The sequence below is a fragment of the Poecilia formosa genome, unplaced genomic scaffold, assembly GCF_000485575.1.
Source record: "Poecilia formosa unplaced genomic scaffold, Poecilia_formosa-5.1.2 Scaffold256, whole genome shotgun sequence".
In the NCBI taxonomy this organism is placed as follows: Eukaryota; Metazoa; Chordata; class Actinopteri; order Cyprinodontiformes; family Poeciliidae; genus Poecilia; species Poecilia formosa.
In genome coordinates this window covers 628,711-650,136 of record NW_006800195.1, presented here as the reverse complement: position 1 = coordinate 650,136, position 21,426 = coordinate 628,711, and the positions used below count along the sequence as shown (strand labels likewise).

At 41.4% G+C, this 21,426-nt stretch overlaps 1 protein-coding gene across 2 annotated transcripts in view; it reads left to right on the top strand.

The window, feature by feature from the left end:
* The window catches only part of LOC103150574 (polycystin-1), a 60,157-nt gene extending 39,156 nt beyond the window's left edge, over nt 1-21,001 (top strand). For both annotated transcript variants that reach the window (XM_016680761.1, XM_016680762.1), the window contains exons 9-24: nt 536-750; nt 3,138-3,259; nt 3,967-4,111; nt 5,245-5,504; nt 5,593-5,943; nt 6,739-7,221; nt 7,310-7,441; nt 8,254-8,429; nt 8,995-9,125; nt 10,044-12,655; nt 14,267-14,461; nt 14,564-14,863; nt 16,476-16,915; nt 17,227-17,377; nt 19,411-19,560; nt 20,220-21,001. In XM_016680761.1, coding sequence (XP_016536247.1) covers nt 536-750; nt 3,138-3,259; nt 3,967-4,111; nt 5,245-5,504; nt 5,593-5,943; nt 6,739-7,221; nt 7,310-7,441; nt 8,254-8,429; nt 8,995-9,125; nt 10,044-12,655; nt 14,267-14,461; nt 14,564-14,863; nt 16,476-16,915; nt 17,227-17,377; nt 19,411-19,560; nt 20,220-20,504 — 6,148 coding nt within the window. In that variant the 3' untranslated portion in view covers nt 20,505-21,001. The remainder of the gene's footprint in view (nt 1-535; nt 751-3,137; nt 3,260-3,966; nt 4,112-5,244; nt 5,505-5,592; nt 5,944-6,738; nt 7,222-7,309; nt 7,442-8,253; nt 8,430-8,994; nt 9,126-10,043; nt 12,656-14,266; nt 14,462-14,563; nt 14,864-16,475; nt 16,916-17,226; nt 17,378-19,410; nt 19,561-20,219) is intronic.
* Nucleotides 21,002-21,426: the final 425 nt, after the last annotated feature.

Below are 21,426 nucleotides of genomic sequence, written 5' to 3'. Positions count from 1 at the left end.
TGTCCTCTTTCTCCTCCTTCACTGTTGTTTCTCCTCCCTCTTGCTTATATAAGAGGGCTAATGCTTTTTTTTTTCTTTTTTTTTTCTTGAGTGACTTCAAAACTTTCTCTTCTTCCTCTTGAGCCCTTTCCACTAAGTTATCTAATGCTGTTTTTGCAGATGTGTAAAAATAAAAAATAAAAGAAAGATTCCTTTCCTTTTCCTTCTCTATGTGACAGGAAGGAATATGAGTGTGGGGAGTTAATTCGGCTCTGCATGCACCTCAGAATGAAAAAATACTTTGCATATACACAAGACTTTGTTCTACAGTTCACACTTGCGTGATTCAATCCCCTTAAAGTCCAATTAAAGCTTCCTTTCACCCCTTTCCGGCAGCAGTCATTGATTGAAAAGTGGGAACATAATTCGCAGCTTCTTTTGTGAGTCTTTGCAATCAATGATGTATTTTTTTTTTGACTCGTTTTATTGTAATTTTCCTATGCACATGATTTTCTTTTTTGACTTCTTGAAAATGTTCTGGTAATTTTTTCACCAGGGAGCGAGGCGTGTGGCTGGGCTTGAGTGACGTTGACTCTCCGGGGAAGCTGCTCTGGGTGAACGGATCTGAGGCTCAGGACGGGGAGGAGGGCCAGCAGCCGCGCTCGTCCATCTCCGGCGGAAACGTGTGCGTGTCCTTTGATCAGAGCGGTCAGACCAGCTCTCACCTCTGCGACTCCAAGAGGGCTTATGTTTGCCAATACAACCCCCACGGTACGCTCACACACACACACACACACACACACACACCCTCTGATCATATGCAAAAAGGCGCATTCAATACAAATGCAAATTTCACCTCAAGCACCAAACAGCAAGGTTGATTATATGAATTTTCCACATCTTTAGGTTGTGCAGGCGCCTTCAGTATCACAGCTAATCAATCTAAGTGTAGGTCAGCCTTTCTTAAAGCTCCTCTCATAATTGGAGCACAAATTGTATAGATTGGTCCTTGTGTGAGAGCTTTGATTTCCGCCACTTTCAACATAATAAGTGTCATCATGTTTTCCTTGGACTCTAAGGCAGCCTGAAGTTACCCGAATCAGATTTTTTTATTTTTTGCCGTTGTCTGACCTCCATCTGATCTTTCCAGATCTTCTCAGGTCTCATTTTAGAAATGGAACCCAGACAACTTGGACATGTGGTCCTAAATCTGATATGAATCTGATGTTTCCAGATGTGACCGTTGATACTCAACAAACGTCCTGGTACAGTTCTGAAGTGGGAAGATAAATAACAACAATGGCCGACAATAACACGCATTAAGTTGTTACTGTACTGGCTCCAGTTGGACAACAACTTCAAAAACAGCTCCACCTTTATTACCCACGTATGCTAACGCTGTTTGCACACTCGCTACGAGCGGCGTTAATGCATCAAGTTGAAGCACCCGAAAACTGAAAATAAATTTCACTCTGCTGGAAGTGACAAGACTATTGCTGTTGTCATTTCTGGCTCTATTGTAGCAATAAATGAGAAAAATGTTGCACTTAAAATAAATGTAATATTAAATCTTCAACATGTGGGCATTTAGCAAAATGTGAAAGGGCTTTTAAAATGTTTCCTACGAAATGAGCTCGTTGCAAAACCATTAAATGGAGAGCACACTTGATTGCTTCCCAAGTGCCAAGTGCAAAATGTTTACTTAATCTGAATGCTAAGTGTGCCACATAATGTGAATGAGTCACCGAAAACAAAGAAGACTTTAAACTGAAAAAGTTTCACTCTGACTGGTATTTCCTCAAAGTATTTCAAATACAGTAGGATAGAAATCAGGACGTGTACAGCATGATAGTTGTGTTATGCTTTAGGTGGATGTATGAGTGTGTGGCTAGCAGCTGATTTCACTAGTTATCTGTCTTTCACGGTGCGTCATTTGTTTTCAGCAGTTCGTCTTTCTTCGTGTCACTCTTCAGGAAATAAATGATTCAAGTCTTGTGTTTTTTTTTTTTTTCATTCGTGTTTTTTCTTGTTTTTTGTCTCTGTGACTTTCTAATAACAAACGTTTGTTTCTGATTTCTTTTAAGCCGGCCTCTCTTTAGTGACGAATTTGAATTTGGCAATTTGAGCATAAAATCCCTAATTATTATGATGAGGTTTGTAAGGGAAAAAAGATTTAGATGATTGGCAAAACTAACTAAGAACAATTGCTCAGAGTATCTGATTGGACTTGCTTGTCCAGGAAACCAGTGTGACTGAGCTTTACTGGTGAAGCTGGTGTGCTTCCAAGCTTGCAGCAATTAAAATTAAATTATGCTCAGGCTCAAACGCTGCTGCTGTCATAATTCAGCAGTGTCCAAAATGCTCTATAATTGTGCATCTCTATAGCAAATCTAACTGGTTAGTAAAATAGAGCAACTACTGCGCTGTACTGTACTGCATTGTTTTCATTTCTCTAACAGACAATGCTTCATATTTCCACCGATATTTTTAATTAAGTAAATCACTTGGCTAAAATTTTGGGATCACATTACTTTCAGTATATTTAGTAACTGAAGATGCAAGTGTATTTCGGTAAATTAGAATATAATCGATTTTTATTTTACTAATTATATTCAAAATGTGAATCTTGTGTTTTATGTCTATTAAGTACAGAGTAGTAGATTTCAAGTACTAAACTACATCAGTGCAGCTGGTGTGGAGGCAATCAGTCTGTGGCTCTGCTGAGATGTTAAGGCAGCCCGGCTTTAATGGGGCTTTAATAGGTTCTGGAGTAACTTTAGCACAAAGAATGTAACAGTTGTGGCCCGATGTCCTGGATTCGTCTTCGTGTGGTGGATCTGGAAGCACTGCCTCCAGCTGCTCTCCGTGCCTCGTAAATTTCTCTCAAACCTCTTGAAACCTCTGTGGTTTCTCTTGCTGTTTGAGCTCATTTTTCTACTGCACGTTTTTCTTCCACTCAACTTTTTTTGATTAATATGCTTGGACACAGCACTCTGAACAACCAGCTTCTCTAGCAATGACCTTTTTGAGGCTTATCCTTATGTTAAAGAGTTTTAATAAAAGTAAACACATGAAATCACTCTGTGTAATGAATCTAAATGGTATTAAATAACTCTTTATTCTGTTTTTTTTTTGTTGTTGTTTTTTTCCTGTTTCAGTGCGCGTTCCAGATGCCGGAGTGTACCTGCTGGGAATGGCCGTCTTTCCCTCCGACCATCCGTTATTCCATTTACCAGCAACTCTGCTCTCTGCTCCACAGTCTCTGAGCAGCGTCATAGAGGTAAAGAGGGATGTCTGTTTATTTAGACGTTATTATTTTAAAGCTTATTCAAGCCCCCTAGGTGACATGGAGATTTTTTTTCTTTTTGTAATTCCTTCCAAAAGTATTGCTTTCCCTCGCAAAAAGAAGTCTATTTTGTATACAGTCACAATGAAAACAAATGCTGATTTAAAATTGCGCTTAGCCAATGTGCACGTTTAAAGATGTTCAGTGAAAACATGTTTGTACATTCTTAACTTTTTTTGTGCAGAAACTGGTTGAAAATCAATTTATTAACTGTGTTCATGTTGGTTTGTGTAAAGTTGAGACGGGGCTGCACATGAAAACAGCCCTTTGTAAATCATTCAGACTACTAACATGGAAAAGGCCCCTTGAAAATAACTCAAAAACAGTCCAAATATTTTCTCTTTCTCTCCTTCTTATGGCCGGTTTTTGTTCATGTCTTAGAAGGGATGGAAAGCCATTGCTTGACCTGCTTTGCTTTTACATTTTGCGCATAAGTTTGCTGAAAGAAAATGATATAAAACTTCAGATTATCTCACCAGCAAGATATTAACATACATACAAAACCCTTCCAAAAACCCTGTATTATAGCAGAAAGGCTTTCGGTTTTCAAGTTGTTGGATCACCTGACTAGTACATAATTGTGAGGTAAAATAAACTGTAAGTCTACTTTATTTATATTGTTTTTTTCCCCCCGCTCTCAGATGCTGATGTTTCCTGTGATGAGCTTTGTTCAGGCTGGCCGTCTGTCGTCTTTGGAGATCATCGTCCAGGAGCAAAGCTCTACAGTCCACATCAGATTCCAGACCTTCAGACCCAAATGTCCTGGCCAGCACCTGCTGCTGCCCAGTGAGTCAGCCACAGAAACACAGTCATGTACTCTGGACATGTAAAAGACCTGCAGAGTTTACCAGCAGGGGTTAAAAATCACACACACACACACACACACATAGACCACCTGAGCCCACACCTCCAATTACACACATATTCTCTTACACTGACCCCCCTGTCTGAAGACATTACGGTAAATGACAGGGAAAGTGTGTGAATGGAGGCAAATGGTCAAACCGGAGAGGAAAATGAGAGATCAAATAAACAAGATCCTCTCCTTTGTGAGGCCTTCAGTCTTTAACAATCGCCACACTTACAACAATATTCATGCAGAGGTGCACGCAGTGACAAATTTCAAATCTCTAGTTTTTGACTCCGAAGTAAATTTATAACAACAAATAAATTAAAATAAACGTTTAATGTGTTTTTCCTAATCTTTCTGACTTGTTTAAAACAAAGACAAAATAATTTGGAGTTCACATTTTAAACTTCCTTCAGAGTATTATCTTAACAACTTGCACTTTCAGCTCATTTAGCATATTTATCATTACCAAGAGATGCCACCATGTGTTTTTCCTTGAGAGTGTAGACCAATTCCTCTGACTCTGATTTTTCCAAACATTTGCAAACATTTTCCAAATCCAAAATTTTCAATAATAAAACAGTAAGTCATTTAGGCTTCCTGGAAGATTGGTTGAGAAACGACCAAAGCTACGAAGTGAAATGATCGGCATCCACTGAGGTCTGGCTCTCAGTGCTGGAAACCTAGTTGAACAGCTGGTATGTTGTTTTTAAATAGTTCCTTACAGCTTTTGTCCCTCCACTAAGTTCACTTCTAAACCCCTACTGGTAATGGTTCATTTTGAGTCTTTCTCCCATAGTAACAACTTCTACATGGAAGATTGTTGTTAATGTGTTGTTCATGTTCTCTGATCAGAAAAAAAATATTTATTTTTAAGTTTCTGAATTCAATTCCATTCAAATAGAAAACAGTGCAATTAAAACAGAGACACACTGATCAGAGATTTGGGACAGATTTCTGATTTTTCCAAACTTTTGACCTTCTAAGTCTGATTTTAGATGATAAAATAAATGTGAGATGGTATTTGTGTGTTCCCTGGAGAATGATCAAAATGAATGTTCTGTCTCAGGTTGCGGCGGTCCGGCTTGTTCTCCGGTGGCGGTTTGTGTCCCCAGTCAAACACTGATCAAAGATTCGCCATCGTGCCCCCCGGCACAGCAGTGGTGTCCCTTCCAGGGTCGTTGCCTGGTTCTGTCCCAGCCATGCCACCCGTCCTCCTGTACTAACTGCACTCGGGGTCACCACCTGCCACCAGGAACGTCAAGGCCTCAGTACACCTTAAAGAATGAAATTGTCTTCACTCTCTCACCAGGACCAGCGCGTGTATTGGTGAGAGGAGGAGTTTTTTGGGGGTTTTTGCCATCAAGATCAATTCGCCTTTCTGCTCTCTGTAACTTTGTTGTCTTGGATTATGCAGCAGATACAAGACCAGCTGGAGGACATCCTGGTCTCACCCGGCGACGTAATCGCTCTGCAGCACGACGGCGGCCCATCAGCTCTTCTTCATTGTCAGTCGTCTCAGCAGTCGCCGTGGCGACAGCCGGTCCTAGCCCTGAACTTGTCCGAGTGGTTCTGGATGAACGACACCAGACAGTCAGCAGATCTCCCAGATCTGAATGTGGAGAATTTTATAAGGAATGGTGAGGGCGGCTGGCTGGAGGAGGAAAGCTGCTGCATCAGAGTGCTGTACGTGGGACAGAACAGGACCCAGCTGCAGGGAGCCCAGCTGTCTGCTGGTTTACCCCAGCCTGGACTCTACAGCCTGCTGGTAAGTCATCAATTCTCATGCCATTTCCCAGCATGCATCTGACAGATGATGCATGCAAAAGAGAGGCCACTTAGGAACTCTTGGCCTGAAGGGAAAAGCCTTTTGTGCATGAATTTGTAGTTTTTATTGCTGTAGAACTCAATCTTTAAGTAAATAATAGTGTTGTTGTTAGTGCTGTTTAAAGTGGTATTATTTTCTAATAAAAATAAATGGGTTTTTTTTGTTTGTTTTTACATTTTTATTAAAACTGTCACTATGTCCTGACATTATAAGACAGATAATCTGTGAAAAGGTCCAAGTCCTGCTTATGCTACTATTGCCGTCTGCTGAAATGCTATGCTCCTGGTCAAACACAACTAATCAGAGAAAGATCTTAGCGCTGTCAATCAACCTCGTGTATTCGCTGCTCATTGAGCTAATGGTGGAGAAACAATCTGTTTCAGGAAAAATATTTATCCACTGTCATCGAAGGCCATGCTAAAAAGCCTGAGCATTCATGGCAGGTTCTGCTGACGGGGAGAAGCTTTGGCGCAGCAGAGAGAAAGAGGAATGATGTGAGCAGAGCGTAAACACAAGCATGATTGACAGCGCTCACACCCTCCTCCTGGTTCAGATTGATTGTTTCTGACCAAGTGGTTTAGTTCTGTAATTAGCACAGGGGAAAGGCAGAGGAGTTACATTTTTTTCACAGATTTTCACCACATTGTGACAGTTTTAACAGATATGTAAAAAAAAATAAAAATAAAACATATTGGAGGTTTGAGCCACAATAAATGAGCCAAACTTTGCCGACAGGTTTCCACCACTGAACCATCATACCCATCTTCAGCATCCTGTCCGCTCAGAGTCGTACCTCCCCTCGGTTTGACGATCCTCCACCCTCCTCTGAACAACGGCACGGTCTACATGCAGCCCAACGACACCAGGCTGGTACTCAGCGTGCAGTCCCCCTACGAGACGAGGGTATCGCGACGAGGCAGCAGTGTCACTGTGGCCTTCCAGTCGAAATGCCCTGCTGAGGTTTTGTCCAGCCCGGCTGTCTGTGATACCGGGTGGAAGTCGGGTTCAGCAGCCGAAGCCTGTGAACCCGTCTTGTATGCGGTGCTAGATCTGAGTTTGGGAGAAGAGGAACAGAGAGGCCAAGTGCAGGTGGAGCTGGAGGCGCATAATAATGTGACAGAAGCCACCCTGCCTTTGGTCGTCCACTTGGAAGACCCACTCGAAGGGCTAGTGGTGCAGCCAGACCCAGAACACAGGGTCCTGATGGAGTCCGTTGTGGTACGTTTATGTTTTTTTTTTTTTGGCCAACTTTGGTGCTGTTTGTACCGTATGTAGTTAACATTAGTGTCGTCTGTCTGTGTTTTAGAGCTACACTGCGTCGGTGCTTAAAGGTTCTAATCCCACATTCAAGTGGACTGTGGATGATAAGCCCTACTTCACTTACTTCAACAGTGTTCTCAACGTGATCTACCAGAACGCTGCCATCTACAAGCTCACAGTATGTTTTAGTCGCAATTAATAATCAGCTTCTGTTACAGTGACTATGCTGAAAGGTTTAGTTTGTTTTTTTCCCCCTCTGTAAAAGTCAATGACTCAAGACAATTAGCTGAGCAAACTTGGATGGATAACTTTTTCCAAATGACATTAAATGATCAGTAAATGTTAGCTTACTGACATGCTTGAAAATTACATTTACCTGTTTGTTTTACCATAGTCTCAAGGGTGTTTGGGCATCCTTAAAAAAAATCTCAAGGTCTAAAATGTCTTGAATTCATTTAAAAAAGATAAGTCAAACATGTTTCTCACAGGTCTTGTAGAGACATGAGTATTTAATGTTGCTTTTTTTTTTCTGTCAGGCAAAAATTTGAGTCGCACGCAGCTGCAGCTGCCGATAGCTAGCCGCTAGCATGTCCATGGTAGCTTATTTGTGTCCATCTTGGATAAGTGCAAATTTATTGCCAGTTGGCTGGACAACATTCATTTTTGCCTCTGGCTGACTTCTGTTGCCAAAACATATGAGGAGAGATGCAAAAAAACTTTTAAGCTAGGCTAAAGCTGAAGAGAGCCAAATGAGAAGGCTAAGAAAGCGGGCCTTTCAGTTTTGGCTGTGCTTGATTTTAATGCTGCAGGTTCCCCCAACAATCCATGATATTTACAGTCTTAAATGTAACTCAAGGCAGCATAAAAACCGTTTTAAAAAGTCTTACACTTGACTTGTGGAAGTCTGCCGATATCCTGATCTTGTAAATCTTAAAGTTGGACATGGCTCCAGACTACAAACTCCTATGAACTGTCCTGCATCTCTTCCAGGTGACGGCCTCAAACCATGTCAGCACACTGACGAAGCACTTCAACATAACTGTGGATCGACTGCAGCCGATGGCCAACCTCACAGTCAAGGGGGTGCCGGATGTGGTTCCTCAGGGGTCCAATCAGACACTCACCACCTCTGTGCTCGTGGACATGTCGGTGCCAGCCACATTCCGGTACGAATCATTGGAGAAGGGTCAGAGGGTCACTGAATTAGTAATCCACAGCTTTTCAGATATATACCCGGTGATATTCTGTTTATCTTTCACTGCTTATGAAGTAATAAAGCTGTCCATCTTCTCAATCTGTCTCTTTTTCCTTTCATTTCTCAGCTTTGAGCTTCCTGTATGCCATAACAGCACCACAGCAGTTGAAACAGCTTTAAATTTATAACCGTGTGGTCAGGGAAGATTGCTGACAAGAATTTTCCTCTCTGTGCAACTGTTTCCCCAGTACTCCTTTTTTCCCCTTCCTAGCCTTTTTGCTCTTCTCCCTGCCCCCCAACCCCTGATCCACTCCTATCTTCTTAGTCTAAAGAGCCTTCAAGTTTTTAGCTTTCCGTTTCTTCTTTTCCAAACCCTCCATTGAACCCTTTTTAAGAAACGATTCACATTTTCCAGTCCAGCGTGTATATTTTTGTGTACCCAACCCGTCACTCGCATTGTGAAACTTTAGGCATCAAGCGGAGAGAAAAAGTAGATCCTCTCTTGTTGACCTTTCATTGACTCTTTTCTTCTGCAGATGGTCCTTTGGTGACGGTGGATACGAGGAATTTGAGGCAAAGCCTCCATATTCTCCGTCTCTCCTCTGTAAAGACTCCCCTAACCAAGTCCTCTTGAGCAAAAACATCACCTATATCTACTCTCAGCCAGGTACGGCCTCCTTCCTGAACCTGTCAGATAAATTAGCACAGCTTGAGCTGAAGGATTACTTTTAGATAGTGTTTGACCAACATGCTGTGATCAGTTTTTGATGTGAATTGGCTTTACTTTAACTGAAACCTACATGTGTAAAGCAAAACAAAACAAAGGTTTTCATATTTCCATCCCTCTGATGACATCACATATACCATAAAAACTGAAAACTTATTTTTAGTATATCCATTTGTTTTTTGTTTGTTTTCTTATCAATTTGCGTAGTTTTATAAAATTGCTCTTTATAAAATTGTTTACCTTTACAGTAGAACCCATGAGTCCTGGATTGTAAATCCATACATCATTACTGGACGTTTATTGTCAGTGTACATTTTTTGGTGGTAAAGATAAACCAGCAGAAATTGTCCTTCACAGCATTTTACTTAGAGCGGGTCCCTAAGGCCATAAAATGTATTATGATATAACGATTTCATACCAGTCTATTGGCAACTATTGATTAGTTTTTTGTTTAGAAATATCAGAAATACTGCCAAACTGTTGGTGTGACCTTTCCTGTTTTACCTACAATTTACACTTCACACTTTTATTTTTAAGCATTTATGAGGTACTGTGGCGAAACCTTAAGCCGCTGCGGTGCAAGTTACTTTGGTTACCTAGTTGTTGCTAGGAAACCAAAAAAGTGAGTGAGTGAGTCGATGCCACCAAGCTTGCTTAGTTGGCTGTGAGAGGTTGAAAGTCTGAATCCTTTCCTCTGCCTACATCCCCCAGAATGCTGTGCGGTTCTGGATTGGAGCCCATTGAAATTATTGTTGGACATATTTCCTATTAATATCAATATCAATTATCTATTGTGATATATACTGTTATCAACTTATCGTCCAGCTCATTCTCTTGTGTTTCCCTCTTTGTGTACAGGTATCTACACAGCGCAGGTATCCGTATCCAATCGCTATGACAACATCAGCCAGAGCATCAACATGAGTGTTTACAGCATCCTGACTCATGTCGACATACAAACAGAGCGACAGTTCGTGCTTTTGGGCCAGTCGTCCTTCTTTGAGGCCCACCCTCTGCCTTCGCCGTATGGTATTCACTACGATTGGAACTTTGGGGATGGCACCGCCCTCAAAGGTCGCCGGGTGCCACACACCTTCGCACAGAGCGGCAACTTCAACGTCTGTGTGTCAGTGAACAACACCATCAGCTTCACGTCGACCTGTGCAGAGATATTTGTCTACGAGGAGATCGAGGGTCTGACAGCCAAAAGCTCCTCTCCCACAGAGCTCCAAAGCCCCACCAAGGTGTGGGCACAGCTCAGTTCTGGTAACAACATCACATGGATTTTCTCCATGGGGGACGGCACCGACCCTATAATCACATCACAGCCTAACATATCGCACAACTACGTCAAAGAGGGCAACTACACGGTGAATGTGACCGCAATGAACGCAGTGAGCTTTGGCTGGATGCCCCTCTCCGTTCACGTGTACGTCTTCCAAGTCATTAGGATGGAGCCTTCAGGATGTGTCCAGGAGCGGACCAAAGTCAATTTTCAGGCCTGGGTATCCGGCAATGCAACGATTCACCATTACAATTGGAGTTTTGGGGACGGGAGCCCCAATGAGACGGTTCAGGGCAACTCCAGCGTCTCACACACCTACCAGCAGAATGGGAACTACCACCTCTCTCTGCTTCTCTCCAGTGGAGTCAACAAAGCCACCAAGGCCAATTTCTTCAACTGGGTGTGTGTGCAGCCAGCTGTGACTAATGTCAGCATCTTCCCTGAAAAATCACACTACGCAGTTGGAGAAGAAGTACATCTCAAAGTGACTGCTGAGCCAGAGTTCAATTACAGCTACCAGTGGGACTTTGGTAAAGGGGAGGATCCATTTTTCACCCACAGCTCTGGAAATGTAGCAAAGTATAAAAAGTCAGGTCACTATGTGATAACTGTTCATGTTTTCAACAACATCTCTGCCAATAACGCGAGTGTTGCCATTGACGTTCTGGTTCCCATTGGACCGATCTTGATTCGTCACAATGGGACAAAGCACAACAACTTGACACGAGGAGCTCCCTACACTTTCACATCCTCTTCCCTGGCCTCCGATGTTACTTACACGTGGAGTTTTGGAGATGAGCAAGTGCTTACTGGCCAGAGTATCTCCCTTACATTCAACATCTCTGGGAAGTACAACATCACACTGAAAGCTGCCAACAGTGTTAGTCAGAATGAGACTTTTCTACTGGTTTCTGTGTTTGCGCCGATTTTAAGACTGAAAGTGAACGCTAGCTTAGTAAATGTCCCCTTGAATGACTCGGTCGACTTTGAGGCCTACAAGGAGGATGGAGACAGTGTAGACTACTCCTGGATTCTGTGTGACCGCTGCACCCCGATCCCAGGGACCAACAAAATGTTCTACACCTTTCGCTCCATTGGCACCTTCAACATCATTGTGATAGCGAAGAATGGCGTGGGAACAGCAAATGCAAGCATCTCCCTGTTTGTCCAACGGAAGCTGGAGGGCCTGCAGATTTTGGCAGAGGACATCAAAGGAGGCGGAAGCGCAGCGCTGGAAAGCTGTTGCTATGCAACAAACAGCGTTCTTCACCTTCAGGCGGGATTGAAGGAGGGCACCAACATGACATTTAGCTGGAACGTTGTCAGAGAGCAGGATACCGTGAGCTCATTCAACACAAGTGGGAAAATGGTGGAGCTGAATTTCTCGAAGCCAGGTCCCTGTAACATCTTTCTACGAGCGGAGAACCTCCTGGGTCATCTTTTGGTCAACAAAACCATCTACTTTTTTGAACCACCTTCTGGTGTCGACCTAAAGATCAGCAACAACCCAGTTGCCACTGGAGCGTCAACAAACCTGACAGTCGAGGTCATGACAGGTTCAGATCTACAGTATCGGTGGTCTGTGAATGGAAAGAATCAGCCGTCGACCGAGCCCTGGTTGGCCTACACCTTCGACAGTCCAGGTCGAAAAGAAGTTTCAGTGGAGGTGTTCAATAAAGTTAGATCAACGAATAAGTCAAAGACCGTCGACGTCCAAGATATAATTTCTGGCTTAAGCTTCTCAAGATCCGATGACAATAACCGGAATCATGTTGAAACAGGAGTTGGCATCAAATTGGAGGGGGAGGTGAAGACGGGAACTGATGTGAGGTGGACGTGGCTGGTGGAAGGAACTACTAAATCAGAAAGGCAAACTTTTCTCAATTTTTCTGAGCCTAAAACAGTCACCGTTACTCTGAACGCCACCAACGACGTCAGCACTGAGGCCTTTTCGAGGGAGTTCTTTTTTCAGGACAGGATTAAAGTGGAACTGAAAGCGAGTAAGGACTATGCGGCAGTTAACGAAAAGGTGGAGTTCACACCTCTTCTGATAGGGGGTACGAACGTCAGTCTGACCCTCACCTTCAGCCCTGATGCAGAAATCAACCCGGAGCCAAACAAAACCTACACTCACGCCTTCAGCAAGGTGGACACTTACTACGTGAATCTGCAGGGATGCAACAAGGTAATGGAAACATAGATTGGTTTGTTGAAAACATACCTGTTCTCAAATCTTTAGAAAAATCTTTAAGAGCTTGCCTTGGATCTTATCACAGAAGTACCAAACGTATTGCATCATTCCAAGATAGTTTGTTGAGTCTTAAGTAATGCTGACATTGTAATTGTTCCAGAATAGACTTTTTTGTCCTTATTAGATCCAAGTAATTTCAGAGGCATCTAAGCAGTCCAATAATACATTTATTGTAATTTACAAGTCCCACCCATATCCCTGTGGCAAAATAGAACATAACGTTTCATTAACTGTACTTTCCAAACTTCAGTACCTTGATAAAGGTGATAGGTGGGGCTCCTTTATTCCCCACACCTTGCCAGTGAGTTATACAAATTAGGTCTTTCTGTGCATATCAGAAAACATAAAGCCTTCTTCAACCACCTCATCAGTAGTATTCAGGAACAAGTGGGGGAGAGACTAACTCTGCACAGTCTGTGGAAAATCAGGTTCCTCCTGCTGTTAATTAGGATTCTCATTGAAAAGACTTTTACCTGCTGCACCAGCCAATCCAGTCTCTCGTCTTCTGTGAACATCATTGTAAAGAGTGAAAGCGCTGGGATAAGATGAGAACATCTCCAGTTAACATTTTTCCACATTTTACATCATCTACAGTACTTCAGCCAGAGTTGTTCACTTCAAAGTTTGCATTAAGCAAAACTTCATGTAAAAGTAGCATTGGGAAAGTTGAACTTAATGGAGGCGTGAAAAAGAAGAACGACAGGTCTGTTTCAGATAAACTGCATGTGGATTAAGTAAACTGTGGGTTTCTCTTTGTTGTGCCGTGACCCTGACTCTCTTTGACGTTGTTTGGTTTCTGTTCTTCTCATAATTTCCACTGACAACACATTCTCACCAATTGATGGCAAACACCTGCTTCCCATCTGATCAACAGCTACAAGCCTGTTATTTGAAGATACTTTGGATTTATATTTTGTATAGGATTATTTTTGATAATCCAACTTCAGATTCAATTTGAGTGATTTCCTGATTCCAGTAGCTAGGGCTGGTGACGGCTAGTAAAATGTAACTCATCTTTTTTAGAAAGGAGGTCAATCATTGTAATTGATTCATAATTTAACAAAGGACTCAGTTACATTTTCGCATAGTGTCACGTTGGTTTGGAGAGCTTCCCTGTCGCGTCACGTTGAAGGTCTTGTGTACGCTTTGGTTATTTTTGCTGACAGTAATATTTATTGGATGATATGAAAGCAAAACCAGAAATGAGGACATGATCAGATTTAACAGCACCAAATTTTGGTTGTCAGACTTCATGCTTGTGACTATTTGAACATTTTCATTTTCAGCTGCAGGAGGAAATTTCAGTTCAGCTTGTGACGTTTACTCCCTTCCTTTTTGTCTTCTTTCCTTCTGTCCTTGTTTACTTCCTTATTTTCTTCCTGCTGTCCTTTCTTTCTTTCTTCCTTCTTTTCTTGCTGTCCATGTTTGTTTCCTTCCCTCTTCATATAACCATTAGTTCAAAATGTTGTGAAAGCTCCTCTTGTTTGTGAGTCTAACGGACAATGACTCAAAGTAAAGTATTTCTATTTCTTTTTGACACATCAGGTATCCTGTCATAATTACAAACTTCATATAGAAGTTGTGGAGCCGGTGAGTGGGCTTTCCATCCAGGGAGTCACCAAAGCCATCTCTGTGGGCGAGACAAAGTCGTACACGGCCAACATCGAGAAGGGGGATCCCGTTAGTTTCGTGTGGACGTTTGATCTGAATCAAAAGAAGGACACAGTTGTGGGCAAACAGGTTTGACTCCTCACACTTGAAGCATTCTCAGATTTTAAAATTAGTGTCAGAAACAGCACAGTCAACCCGCCAGAATGTTGACTTTTATCTCAACGACCTCAGGTACACTTCACTGCAGACAAGCCAGGCCTGTTGATCATCTTTCTGAGGGCTGTAAACAACGTGCAAGATCAAAACATCACCGAGTACATACAAGTGCAGAACCGGATGAGCTCCGCCGAGCTGTACGCGGTGCCGCAGGATACTTTTGTCAACAAGACAATCACTTTAATGGCCCATACTACGCCCACGTCCAGCCCAGTGGACTGCCTCTGGGACTTTGGGGACGGTTCTGTGAGAGTTGCCACCAAGACCACCGCCACCACTGTGCGCTACAGTCATCCAGGAAATTATCTGGTCCAAGTATGTACATCTCTATGTTATCTCTCCATCGATCACTGAAATAAGAAAGACAAAAAAAATTTAATAAATTCAAACCCCATAATCCTCTCCACATTTTGTCACCTTACAGCCACAAACATAATTGAATTTTGGGGGATTTTACTGACAAAGTAGGACCGGATTGTGAAGGGGAAGGAAAATGAATCAATGTCATTTATATTGAATTGATTTTTAGGTTTTGTACATCACAAATTAACTTGAGTAGAGAAACTGCAACATCACCAGGAGGAAAAGAATAAAATCTATGCAAAGTTAGATAATTACACAAAATCAGGTTTGATAATTCAGTCAGTCACCAACATAGTTTTCAAAAGCTATGCCTTTCTTTATTCAGTCTAAAGAATATTCATTCGATTATGAAAACAGTGTCAAATCAACCCACTCATTTATCTTTGAAGTTTCCTTCTTAAACCATTTTTGAGTTGTGGTTTAACTCAAAATTGGCTATTTATTATTTGCTTAAACAAATAGCACTCTAAGTAGAAATTTATCTTTATCTAGAAATTTTGTAATCCTGGTCCATCCAAGCTACCCATAGATAGAACCACAAATTGAATTTTCCTTTTGAAGACTGCCTCCAGGACTTTGTGTATTTCTCTCCAAAATGAAACCACATGAGCTCAATCCCAAAAAATGTGAAAGTGATTTGCTCATGTAGATCCACAGAGTCTCCAACAAGTTGGCCCGACATGATTATTTAGTCTTTTGGGCCAGTGTGCAAAAGTAGCGGATCATATTCTTCCAGCTGAATTCCCTCCAGCAGGGGGCGCCTGTTGTGCTCCACTGTCTACACAGATTCCATGTACTTGACGTCACATTGCCCTTTGTTTCCATTTTGCTTTTATATGCACTGTTTTAGTTACCTGTAAAATTTGCAGTGATTACCAAATATAGCTTAGAGATGTAGCATAGAAATTGTATGTTCTTATACGCATTTTTGACAATATCAAAAGTGTCTTCACTGATATTAGAAACTTTTTGCTTATTTTTTTCTTCCCCAAAACGTTTCCGATTTGTAAGCATCTAAACTGGGGATAAATTTGGATTACAAATGTATCCCCAGAGTCCTGGGATCTTGTCACTTTGTCCTCTTTCAACAAAGTCCAGTATGTCTTGAGACCTTTTTTTGACCATGATGTGATGGTATCTGTTTTACCAGGTAGGAACTCTAAGTTGCTAATGACACATTCAGATGGAAACTTTTGCCTGTTCTGTCAGCTCCTGCTCAAATTGGAAACAGTCCAAACAGAGTCCGCTGTGGGATTCAAAATACACCTCATGTTGTTCTGTTTTAAAATAAAAACAAAGCTTGACGGAGCAGAATCAACTTCTCATTTAAAAAGTTACTGGAAAGACAATCGGCCCTCTTGGAGAGAAAACTAAGGTTTTTAACAACCACTTATTGATTAATCATAGGATCAGTTAACGTTACATTAACTCATTAATCGATAACTTGCATCCATAACGTCAACATTTGAATATTTTCTCAAGGTCCTTTTAGAAAGTCATTGATTTCACGGCTACTGAATGGTAAAAACCTTACATCCTGTCATGCCTGCCTGTCCCCTGCCAGGTGAACTGCAGCAACCTGGTGAGCTTGGTTTTGGCCGAGGTGGAGGTAAACATCAGAGTACTGGAGTGCGAGGAGCCAGAAGTGCAGATCTCTCAGTCCCGCCTGGTGGTCTGGCGCTCCCAGCCCATTTCAGTGGAAGCCAGCATGGACTTGAAGGGCTGCGTGCGCTACGGAGTTCAGTACCTCTGGCAGGTGTTCTCCAAGTTGACCTGCGAAGACAAATTAATGAAAGAGAGACCTTTACCTCCCGCGCCGGAGTCTCGGTTTCCTCCCAGCCGAGCCGTCCGCCTGCCTGTGGAGGTGGATGTGCGGCGGCTACAGCTGCAGCTGCCAAAGATGGCTTTGGCAGCAGGGAACTACTGCTTAGTGTTCTCTCTGTCGTACGAAGGCGTGCCGCTACGGAAAGCTGCCTGTCTGCAGCTCAGTATAATGACTGCTAAGTGAGTACAAAATCACACGATTCAAGTTTGTGCTTTTTCGGTTCTTACAGAGAACAAAATCTGCATGAAAGAGAGACGAGCTTGGCTCTGTGGCTTGATGATGCTCTTTTGGCTTTCTTGATCGCAGGACACTTTAAAAGTGAATACCTAAAACACACATATAGCAAATTAACTTAAATTCCTTACCAAACCACATCCATGCAATACACATATTCATCTGTTGAAATTAACAATTTCCCATCACTCCTGCAGCAACACGTTTGCAGCTTGTCCGCTGGTTTACTGACATTTTAATTCATCTTTCTTATCAGGTTGAAGCCCATTATTGAAGGAGGAACCCGCCGGGTGTGGTCCAGGACACGGGACCTGCAGCTCAGTGCAGAGCAATCCTACGACCCCAACATGGACCTAGACAACCAGTCTCTGCTGCGTTACCTCTGGGAGTGTGAAAGCACCTCTAAGGTATCTTACCGACACGTCTGACGTGCTGGAAGAGTGCTAATTAACGAACACAGCGAAAGCTATGAGCAAGAGTTTTTGGTCTAGTTCAAGTGCAAATATCTTAGTACATTTGAAATAAGACAAAACTAGCTTACAGGTAACTTTTCGACAAGATATAGAAGCTTGTTTTAAATGGTTCCACTGGCAGATGATTTCACTTATAACAAGATAATTTTTTGATGTTATATGTTAAATAATCTGCCAGTGAAACTAGTTTTTTTTTATCAATATTAAGGAATTATTGGCTTAAAACAAGCTCATATATCTCACTGAAAAGTTACCTTTAAGTTAGATCTGTCTTAATTCAAGTGTACTAAGATATTATAAACTAAACCAAAAACACTTGGTAAGATTTTGTTTGTTTTCTTTCATCCATCTCTTCTGCTGCCCGTTGTTCACCTGGCAAATGCTTTCCTTTCGTACATTCATCTTATTTTTTAGTTGTGTGAAACACCAAAGTTTCACACAACTAAAGAGAATAAATTCATGAGACTTCAGATTGTTTAACTTGTAGCGACATCATGTGGTCAACATACACACATTTTTGTAAATTACTTGATTTAGCTCTGAAAAAAGGTGAACCTCCAATAATTAGACTTCACTTAAACATCTTTTGTAACTGCAACAGGCAGCATTTTGACCAATCGAAACTAAAGTACTAAAATTACAAAAATCCTCTAAAGTTTTAAAAGGTATTCTTTTCTTTTTTTTAAAAAAAAATCAGCATAAAAATGTGTTGACCTTGGTGACAAAGTTGAGTAATTATGTATATTTGTTGCATCTCGGTGGAAGTGTCCAGGTCCGGACTGCAACGTAAGTTTCGTTGGAAAATAATCATTAAATAAACTAAACTATTCCTTTCAGCTTTAGACTTAAAATAAATTTCTTAAATAATGTTAAAGCTGTATCCAGTTCTTAATTACATTTTGATAATGAAATGGCATGACAAAAACGTTTCAGATCGTTCTCAGTCAAAGGAAAATTCTTTATAAACATTTACGGAAATCTTCCTCTAATCATTTCCACTGGTATTTTGGTTATTTAACTTTAGTGATGAACTTCAAGTATAAGAGTATATTCCTCAGTGTGACTGCTATTAATTGAAAATCTGTTACATTAAAACACAGTTAATATTTCACAGTATAAACGGGAGCTTTGTACATGTAAAAGGTGCGTTGAATTAATGCGCAGTAAATTTATTCTGGCATCTCTCTGTGCTTTGAATCTTTAACTTAAGCCACAGAAACAACAGACTTGAATTGTCAAACAAGTTAAACTTTTATTTAACTTTAGCTTCTAAGTATGAAGAATAACAAAGCAGAGCTGTGACGTGCGGCAAAGCGTGTCTCCGGTAAGCTGCTCCCTGCAAAGCAGCATTGACGTCAAACGGAGAAAATATCTGTCAGCGCATCTCTTAAATGTCCACTGTTGAAGGGGTTTGTGTTGATTTTGTGTTTTTTACATTCATTGCTGCCCTGCCGGAGGTTGCCGTGACGCATTAGGCTTCAGCAGCAGAAAATGAGAAGGGTGGGTCCAGCAGAGTGGAGCTACGTGTCCATCACGTAGCTACTGTGTCTCATTTTTAGATGTTGTGAACACTTAACGGGTCAAGTGTTCAATCAGTTTTACACCAGTGAATGTGCTTTCTTGTAGAGTTGTGAATTTGTGCGCGCTGCTCTCTGGATCAGGCATTTAAAGGGTTACATAACTGTTTAGAGATAAAACTCAGCATTCCTCAGCCCGTGCTTTTGCTCCCCACCCCTGACAATTACACAGTCCACATCAACAGTATCGCGCACATTCGCACGCAGGCGCAAACACACCCCAGGCGCGGCTCAGGGAGTTTCAGTACATCAAGTCAAACCGTTATTTCTCAATCCATAATTCTGCCTCTTCTCTCGCCTTGTCTGTACTCTTGGAGAGTGTTACCTTATCCCAGTCGGAGCTCCTGTTTGTATTGAAACAAACGTAACGAAGCCATCTTCTGCTCCCAGGGTCCGGAGCACTGCTCCAGCCTGCACTTCAGCCTCGGTACGGATCCGGTGTTGGGAGTCTCCGGCTCGGAGCTGGAGGCAGGCGTGGAGTACACCTTCAAACTAACCATCAGCAAAGACGGCATGGCACCAGAGTCCACTACTCAGACTGTGAGTCCGCGCAAAACGTCCCCCACGCCAAGAAGCATCAGTTTTATTTTTATGCTGTGATGAGTGATCAATATATACGGAGGACCAATCCTGCCATATAAAACAATACCTGAGCAAGAAATGTAAAAAAGAAAGATGGAAATAATTATGTTTAGTGAAATCTGTTTGGTTAAAAAAAAATCCTAAAGAAGTATAAAAGAGGAGAAAATATATCGATGTTTAAGAGATAAAAGAAGAGTAAAATTATATGTTTAGGGGTGAAAAACACATTTTAAATGTATTTAGGTGGCAATTAATATGGAAGAAAAAAGGGTCTGTGATAAATAAACAAAAAGAAAACTATACCATTCAAGAAAAAAGTGACTGGAAGCTGTTGGTCTAAATAAAAAATAAGCATAGAAGCACAGAAATAAATTAGGAAACTTAAAAATTGAAATAGAAACATACATTTAAACCTAATTAATTGATCAATTGCTATGTAAATCTTTTCATTGTTTTGTTGCGTTTAATGACACTCTAATTTATTTCTGACTCATCCATTCCTAATTATGGTACGAGTGGTCCTCCATAAAATATGAACCTTTTTCAACGTAAAAGTAGAAAATCTGTGTTTTGATAAATCAAATTTTCTGACTGCGATCGCTCTGGATTTGAAACAGGTGCTTGTGCAGAGCGGCGACATTCCTATGGTGTATCTGGAGTGTGTGTCCTGTAAGGCCCAGTCCATTTACGAGGTCAGCCAGAACTCGTTTGTCTCCCTTAAAGGAACCTGCACCAACTGCCATGGCTCTCAACGAGGGGTAAACGCACACACGTCAATTGACGGCACAGTGTTTCCATGTCCTGTCAGAGTGAAGTCAGCGTTTCCAGATCTTTCTCTTCCCTCTTACGTCTTCCCTTTGGATTTTTGTGCAGATGTGTGTATGTGTGTGAGAGGTAAATGAGGTCATTTGTAATCCTGAGTGGAGCCGGAGAGGATGTGTTATGTCCAAACTAACACAAGGAAACCATTGGTCGAGTTGCTGGAGGTCAGGCGGTTCAAACCAGCTGGTTGCTGTCGGCTGCACAATAATATGGGTCAATTCTTAAACGCAGCTTTGGTTTCTGTTCTGTAGAGAGAAAAAAACAAAAACAAACTGCATTTGATGTTGTTGGCATAAGTCTGAATCAGCCTGGATGTAAAACCGATCTGTTTTCTGGTGAACTGTGTGTCTCTCAGGGTTCCTACAAAGTCTTGAAAAGTAATAGAACATGATCGGTGTATTTCCCACCATCGAGTTATGATGGAAGCATAAAATATTAGATTATATTTAGAGTCTTTAGCCCATATATACTCTTAAATGGTGCATCCATCCACTGATGTTTCCAAATGCAGGTGTTTATTCAGCCAACTCTTCAATAACTCGAAACATCTGCAACGTTCTACTCACTGTTCAACAATTTAAAGAGAAAAAAGTTGTAACTTTTACCCATTTTTAATTAATAATAATTATAGTCTTTATTGTCCACAGATGTGGAAATTTGCCTCTGACTTCACATGGTGGTTAAAAAAAACCCATAAAACACCCACAACACATAATAGGAACAAAACCACAATAACGTCAGAGATTGCTGGGATAAATGAGTTCTTGTAAATGTTCTTGGTTTCTCTTTACAGAGGGAAGCTTAACAAATTCCTTAAACTGTGGCTGACCTAAGTCAGTTCAATTCAATTTTATTCATACAGACCAAATTTACAGCAAATGTCATCTCAAGCAACTTTATTAAAAAAAAAATCTTTTAATTTATTCACTCTTACATACCAGTTGATCCCAGTTATCAAAAAGTACAGTAAGCTCAGTTAATTTTTCAAAGTTGTTTGAAAAG